Source organism: Humulus lupulus, chromosome 8, assembly GCF_963169125.1.
Source record: "Humulus lupulus chromosome 8, drHumLupu1.1, whole genome shotgun sequence".
NCBI lineage: Eukaryota > Viridiplantae > Streptophyta > Magnoliopsida > Rosales > Cannabaceae > Humulus > Humulus lupulus.
Window position 1 is genome coordinate 3,189,156 of NC_084800.1, and position 8,451 is coordinate 3,197,606.

The 8,451-nt window shown below is 32.2% G+C and overlaps 1 protein-coding gene across 1 annotated transcript; it reads left to right on the forward strand.

Annotated features, from left to right (window-relative positions):
• Nucleotides 1-228: 228 nt before the first annotated feature.
• LOC133794173 (putative PAP-specific phosphatase, mitochondrial) lies at nt 229-6,116 on the forward strand. Its single transcript, XM_062231371.1, has 9 exons — nt 229-503; nt 577-673; nt 864-966; nt 1,615-1,826; nt 2,027-2,086; nt 2,314-2,660; nt 4,358-4,436; nt 4,521-4,571; nt 5,794-6,116. The coding sequence occupies exons 1-9, from the start codon at nt 406-408 to the stop codon at nt 5,944-5,946; spliced, it is 1,200 nt and encodes a 399-aa protein (XP_062087355.1). The 5' UTR covers nt 229-405; the 3' UTR covers nt 5,947-6,116.
• The last annotated feature ends 2,335 nt before the right edge of the window (nt 6,117-8,451 follow it).

Consider the following 8,451-nt stretch of genomic DNA (forward strand, 5'->3'; position numbering starts at 1 on the left):
ACAAAAGCCACGAGCCCCATCGGCAAGATTCTCAACGGTAGAATGACATACGCAAAACACACAAAAAATATAACAACATAAAAATAACAAAATTAAACATAAAAAATGCCTTTGATTTGAACCCCTATCTCCAACCAGCGGCCGGCAAAAAAAATGGTGCTCAGCAAAAAAAAATAAAAAAGTGAAGATACATCTTATCCATATTTCTTTGGGACACACTTGCGAGAATGACTAAATTAGAGGGCTTAAAAGCAAATAAAAAGTAATTCTTCGCTCGCCGCAAAGTGCAGCCGAAAGAAGTCCAAACTCCAAATTGGACCGGGGGAAGTGGGACCCGGTCTTCTCTCCGCCACTGAGATCACCGATCCCAAAACCCCTAACGAAACCTCAACCCAATCCAAAACCATGGGCCTCCTCCGCTCCGCCTCCCATTTCTCAACCCTCCGATTCACTAATCTCCGCTCTCCCTTTTCCCCTATACGCCGACATTACTTCACTGTCAGGTTCCTCTTTACTCTACTCCCATTTCTCCATTCGTGTCTTCTTTTTCTGTAGCTCATTCTCTCTCGATTTCAGGTCCACTCTTCCTTTTCCGACCCAGAACGCCAAGTACCATCGAGAGCTCCAAGCGGCAGTGGGGGTGGTCGAGAGAGCTTGCTGTCTTTGTCTCGACGTATTTTCTCACTCTCATATTTTATATCTTTATCTGTTTGGTTGTCGAGAAAGTGTTTTATTTTTATTCAGTTTTTCCCTTGCATTATTGAAATTAATAATGAATAGCTTAGTTCTTTTAATATGGTTCTTTTCATTACGCTCACGGTGTCAATGGCAATGATGCTTGTAAATTTGGGCATCAATATCAGGTGAAATCGTCTTTGTTTTCAAGTGACGGACGTGTAATTGAGAAGAATGACCAAACTCCGGTCACAATCGCGGATTTTGGAGTGCAGGCTCTGGTCAGTTTGGGTAATTAATCAAATGCTTATGGGTTGTTTGATTTGTTAAAACAATCTACTGGTCCACTGTGAATACAGAGTTTGCTAATTCTAATTCATATATAAATGTTTGTACTTAACATGTAACTATGTATGATCTCTGCCAAGTATTAGCTTTATTATGTTCTGTGAATTATTACTAGAGATATTGACGAATTCCAACATTCCATGATATAGTTGTCGTTATTGCTGCAAATATTGAGCTGGAATGTGACCTGTTTAGTTGAAAATTCAAAATGGCCAGGCCTCTCATTATTGTAATTTGTAAATGGCTTCCAGTTCAACAAACATTGATAGAATAGTAACTGCTTACCAATGGGGAAGAATTCTAGTACATCACATCTTCAAGAGATCTGTTTCATGAATCATCATTACTCATGCTTTAAATTAGTGCCCAAGCATCTTGGAAAGGAATAGAAAGTAATTTCCTTAATCCATTTGTTATAACTTAAAAAAAATTTGGCACTCAGTCGAGACGGCTTTCCGTGAGACTTTGCCTGTATTGCTTACCAAACTTAAGCGAAGCAACGAGATGGGTGATTAGCAATTTAGCATTTCTGAATGAATATCTTACTGGGTTGAACTTTCACTTTTGCTGCTCTTTACTCTTTGGTTACAGAGCTTGGTAACCTGTTCCCTTCAATTCCTCTTGTTGCTGAAGAGGATTCCACTTTCATTCGGTCAAATAATCTAGAAGATTTGGTTGTAAATGCTGTAACTGGTAACTCAAGCTGTACAGAGAGTACATGTACAGAAGCTAATGTTCTGCGAGCAATTGACAGAGGTGGAAAGGATGCTTTCACTTTTGGGACTGAACCAGCCACCTATTGGGTGGGTTTGAATAATAGTTTAATTTATGTTTCGAAAGAAGGGAGTTCGTCGTGTTTTTTTTAATACCAATTTTTTTGTATATTTATAGCGGTGATATGGTTCAAAACCATAATATCTAGTTGCTTTCTTTGGACATAAATTTATTTAAGCTTTACCATGAGATGTATACTTTTGATACCTTAGCCTAGATGCCAATGCAGGTATTGGATCCTATTGATGGGACACGAGGGTTTCTAAAAGGAAGTGAGGCCTTGTATGTGGTATGTATCTCTGATTTAGATGCTTTAACTTTTTGTAAAATGTTCGAAAAATTCAAGGACTCTTGCTTAGTGTACTTTACAGATAATTGGCTGTGCAGTTTAATTCAAGTGTGCAGTCTTGTCAATGGCTAACTGATTATAGCTAATATTTTTCTTTTGATTAGTTTTACCCTTAATTAATTATTGATTTCATGTTTTTCTTCTGAGAAAATGCCCTAATTTGGCAGGTAGGTTTGGCTCTTGTAGTTGATGGTGAGATTGTCTTAGGTGTTATGGGATGCCCTAACTGGCAGAATGACCAATCTAACAAATTAGGGATTATAATGGTTTCTCATGTTGGCTGTGGCACATGGACAAAACACTTGCCATTTATGCTGGATGGTACAATTGGTGTACCTTCTAGTTGGACAAGGTGCTTTGTTGATCACTGTTGCATAGTTCATGAGGCACGCTTTTGTAGTCAAGATAGTCAGTCATGGGATTCTTTGCCATTATCTCGTATATTCAGTGCAACAACTGATGTTGATAGTGTTGGGGAAAATCAAATTCTTCTTTTACCAGCATGCTGTGGAAGGTTAATTGTTATTCTTTTAATATGATTCAGTTTCCTACTTATGCCCCTCTTGATAACACAATTTTTTACATTATTTTTATAGCATTAGATGAAATTAGATTTAATGGTCAAGATTAGAGCATATTAATAACAATAAAAAATTTCATATATATAATTATTCATATTTGTATAATTTTTTTCTTCATATATATAATATATGTATATTTTTATTTTTGCCTCTCAAATTCAGCCTTGTATTTTCTTTTTATGTATTTATTTTTGAAAATCTTAAAATTAGTATCCTAATTAAGTTGAAATCATAAATATATATGTACATATATATACATATACACTAGAAAAATATGAATAGTAAACAATAAGATACGTACTTTATTGTTTTTTTTGTTACTAATTTTCATAATGCCATGTTTCATTTTATTTTTTGAATAATAATAATGTAGTTTTAGTTTTTGTTCATAATTATTTTTAATTTTAAAATTATATGTAAATAGTTTCATGTAATACACATGCATGTTTTTATTTTTATGTTTTTATCTTAAAATCATATATTAATTATTAACAAATTAATTTATTCTATTGCCATACTTTTACCATATATATTCTATTTATTGCTTGTTGACTTTAATATTATTAATATGCTCTAATTTTTCACCTTTGAATATTTTTTATCTAATGGTGTATTATTGATGTAAAAATTAATGTACAAAATTGAATACTGTCGTAAATGATTACAGGTTTAATTGACAATCTGCTCCACAATCAAGTAGAAAACCAAATAATTAGGGATGTTTGTTATGGGGGGTTTGAGTTCTTGGGAATGGGATTGTGAAACAAAACCTATGTTTGGTGTGATTTTTAGTGGAAGATTTATGTTTAAATGGGTCTTATTTTTAGTGTATTTTTTTTTTTCGGTAATCTCAAATTCTTTGAACATTTGAGTTTAAGATTTCCTTAATCTCAATCATTCTCAACTAAAGCTCACCAAATAAAACCCTTACACCAAACACCCCTTAGTGCTTGCGTTACCCATCAAATTATGGTTATTTAGTTCTTTAGATGGGTTTCTCATGCAATGGCTAGAGTTTATAGAAATATGTACTTCTTTTAATTAACAAACTACTAATCTAATATATATGGCTTATCACTGTCTCTGTTTCTTTTCCTTTTCTTACTTTTTCCCCTGGGACGCAGAGTGCCTTAACTATAACAATAGTCAGCCACATATGGGAAAGGTGTTGTTCATTTGTATTGAATTGATGGAGAACAACTGATGGAGATTTTCATATACATCTATACTTTGTTTGGATCTTGGAAAATTTAGAGAGAGAAAAGATAGAGGAAAACATTTTTCTAAAATTTTATTAAAGACTTAAGTTTTCTCTTTTTGAATAAATTTGCAATTGTTCCAAATTTCATACAATCATATAAAATTTAAGTTTTATTTTTTCTGAAGAAAGATTTCTCAAATTATTGTTTGATTCCAAACAAGGAAAAGTGAAATTTTTGGAATTTTTTTCTTTCCCTCCTAATATCCAAGATCCAAACAAAGAGCTAGAGTGTTTGGGAAAATCAAGTCTGTGGCCAAAATTACTGTTTTAGCAATTTCATGGTTCCTTCATATGATCAACAATGTTTGGGCTATGTTCTCTTTGACTATTGTATTATTGACCAGTTACTTTTACTTTTGGTTTATGCAGCTTATGCAAGTATCTAATGGTGGCATCAGGTAGGGCTTCAATTTTCATTCTTGGCTCGAAAGTTGATAAAATTATCAAGGTATTTCATAACTCTGTATAGTCATCGAATTCAGAAGCTTCTGTAGCATTGGTTAATATAAGTTATCATGATTCATGACTACAGGCTTGGGATCACGCTGTTGGCATGATATGTGTTCATGAAGCTGGTGGAAAGGTATCTCCCTAACACCAATTCTATAAAATGCAACTTAAATTTGTGTATTTTTGTCAATTACAGTTATGAGTTTCATATTTCTATGTGAGCTTCCTGGTGTGTTACATATTACAAAACCAAGTTGAATTGATTAAAATTTAGAATGGAAAGATATGTCTTAGACATATAGATTCTTCCTAGCCCTTTACAGTTCCCAAAGTTTTGCCAAAATATTTTTAGGAAGCTAGACTGTTAGGTTTGGACTTTACTTGAGACCAGTGGCCATTAGAGGCCTATAAGAAAGTCCTTGCCTGTTTTTTTTTCTTTTTAAAAAAAAAAAAAGCATATGCACAGATTAAAATTCTAAAATACTAATTAAAAATTGTAATAAGACTATCGATTAGTAGGCTAGGCATGCACAAGTGACATCCTATGGGAGTGGATAAAATTGTGAGGGATGATAAGTTGAATGTGGACATATATGTCATGATAGATGTCATCACAAGGAATCTGACCCCTTCCTTCGTAAGTAACACCTCCATTTATAAAGATAATGAAAATAACTCAAAGAAGTAATACAAAGGTAGGACAGTGGTGATGAATGAGAGAGAAAGTACGAGTGTTGGCATTGTAACTAACTAATGGGGAAGTTTTAGCTTTATTTTGAAGCAGTGGATTACCAATCACTGCTCTAAATCCCCTCTATTATAAAAACTACTGCTCAAACGAAAAGTTTCCACATGTTGCAGTAAAAAAAATCATGCGGGTGAACGTAATCTGATTATGGTTTTATTAAAATTTTCGAATTTACTGTAAAAATTTTAGTTTTACATTGTTTGCTCTTTCCTTCTTTGATGGAGTGTATAGAGATTCTACATGACAAAATTTATTCACATGTGCCATTTGAATTGAGGTGTGTGCATGTTTCTACGAAGAACACTGCTTATCTACTGTTAATTATAAATAACCATGGCGATGTTCATATAATAGTATATTGTACCACGCCTTAAAAACTTCCTAGTTCCAATGCTCCAGGTCCAGGGCCTTGTTTGGGTCATATTTTAATCTGGGAATCTCTTCGTTTGTTGGTTTGGCCCTTTTGGATAGAGATATGTCTAAACAATCGTGACAACAAGGGGCCGTTGTGCAGTACTTGTATCAAATTATCAATGATTATCTTTTTATATATAAAATACATATCATGTTACTCTAATAGTCTTATTATATATACCTCACCAATCAGGTTACTGACTGGAAAGGGAATCAAATCGATCTCGCCGCAGACGAAGGTGGACGGAGGTTCATTTATCCCTCAGGTGGCGTCCTTGTGACCAATGCCACCTTACACAGTCAAATTCTAGAGCTGATCTCTTGTGGTTCAACTGTTTCACAGTGAAAACTATTTAATTTAGACCTCTTCATTCTTTATCCCCCAAAGGAAAAATAAAAAGAAATCTTGGAAAATTAAATTTGGATCACAGGGGAACAAAATTGTTGTTGTATATTGATTGATGCTTTTATTAAGCAGGGCCACCTCTCTCCAATTAAAATTGTGTTATATTCTTATCAGAATATTATATAGGGTATATACTCATTTGGTACCTTATGTTTTTGCAAAATACCATGGTACCTTCTGTTTTCAATAATGCTCATATGATATCTTGTATTTTAAAATCGTACATATTTAGTACCCTAAACTCAGATTTGATAGATAAAATTTTGTCAATTTAATCAAATTGCTGTCAATTATATAAGTTACAAATTTAAATTTAATTACATAATTACATATAACCGATGACAGTTTGATTATATTGATAAAATTTTATTTATCAAATCTGAGTTTAGGATATTAAATATGTACGATTTTAAAATACAGGGTATCATATGAGCATTATTGAAAACAAATGGTACCAAATGAGTATATTCCCTATGATATATGTTGCTTTACTTCTTTCTTTCTTATGGAGCACTGATCATTTAGCAGTGTACTGAAAATAAAATTATGGTAATTTAACATGTCATGGAAGTAATTGACCGAATCAATCAATTTTATACAAAAAAAAAATTGTAAATAATGGACATTATACAAAAGTCAGTAATAAATGACCAAGTTGCTTCGAATGGAATTTAAAGGTCGGTTCCCTCTGATGGATTGAGAGTTTTTTATATTATATTACAATTCTTACCTTTGTTAAGAATATTTGTCCTTTTTTTCATGGGAATTAAGCTTTGTACTTATGTGAGGTTAATTAAGCTTTGTACTTATGTGTATGTATAATTATGAAGAACAATAAATCATAACTCTGATCTCGTGAATGAAGCATCATCTTATTATTTCGAGAGACAACCATAATGACAAATCCTTGTTCAAGCAATACATGTCCCAAATCAATACTTCTATTGGACACTGAGTGTTTTATTTAAAAAACCTTAATTACGGGAAAGTTCCAGAGATTTTATGTGCCAGGTGTTCTTATCTTACGTACTATATTAATATTATTTCCATAACTTAATTAATAATTTGAAAAATAAAAAAAAGGACTGATATGGACAGTCTTGAGTATACATTAGTATTTTAAATTTGAAAAGGTGGGAAAATCTGTGCTTGAGATCTTATCTAAGTTACAATATTGGCAGTTCATCCACGTACAAGCTTAGGATCTCGAATCCAATAATAGCTATAAATTAATTAAAATTCGACTAAAAAAAAATAATAAAAGGGCATTGAGATAACGCTGATATCTATCATTGGTCTCATTATTCAAGGTTTGTTAAACTTATTTAACTGCTGAGAGCAAAAATTAAACTAATGATATTATTAGATAATCTGCCAAATTGCACATAAATTTCGGCCAGTCAACTCAAAAACGTAGGCAACGAACGCCCCCATAAGCAAACCCTAGATTTTGGACAAGTAATTACCCTTTTAAGTAAATATATTGTAAGCATGGTTTAGTTTATTATCATAACCATTATTATTATTATCAACGTGTGTACGTATTCCATATATTTGTCAAATAATTATTTTGATTAATTAAATAAATGTATATATGTCTCCTTGATACCGAACATGGAAACAGAAGCCTAAGATTATGCTCGAGTAAAATATATATTAATCATATATATAAATGGACTAGAGAGACTAATTAATTAGTAATAAAAATGAGCTAACTCTACTGCAAAATGTTATATATAAATTTCTTGATTTAACTAAGACATAGTCGATACTATAATTAGGGGGTGTAAGATTTGTAAACAAAATACTAAAAGAGGCCTTCAGTGGGGCTAACCTTGATTATGTAACAAGTTAATTGTCATTCTTAAGATATCAATTAAGATCTAGAGAAAATATTATTATTATTATTATTATAATATTTGACCAATAAACAGTTTATAACTTAATTAATCAACAAACGAATGCGACACTTTCACACATGATTTTCACCGTATCATCACATGATTACGACGTTTGTGATAACCAAGCAAGTGTTAATTTTACTTAAACAATTAATGACCAAATTAGAAAAAAATAAAGAGAATAAATTATCAAGGGGCAACGTTAGAAAGCACACAGAGGTTGATCTGATCTGGTCGACAGCTGTCCTGGTGAGGTGTATTAGCAATTTAAAATAGCGATTAACCAGATGATTCTTATGATTAATTATTGTGTATATATATATATAGCACAAGGGCACAAGCTTCAGTGTTTTGAATTACTAAAAATTGCTACCAGGTGGCGATTTTCCAGAAAGGTTTCATATAAAATGATTTTGGGCTTTACCCAAATTGACCATTGATCAAGCTTGTTGATCGAATAATCACGTCTATAATAATTTTTAAATAATGAGAAAATCATATAGATATAGAAAATAAATCATATATATATAAGTAGTTGTCAAGA

Coding starts and splice junctions, on each gene's coding strand:
- LOC133794173 (XM_062231371.1), top strand. CDS start 406: ATGGGCCTCCTCCGCTCCGCCTCCCATTTCTCAACCCTCCGATTCACT. Junction 4,437..4,520: donor AAGTTGATAAAATTATCAAG/GTATTTCATAAC, acceptor TCATGACTACAG/GCTTGGGATCACGCTGTTGG. Junction 4,572..5,793: donor TTCATGAAGCTGGTGGAAAG/GTATCTCCCTAA, acceptor CTCACCAATCAG/GTTACTGACTGGAAAGGGAA.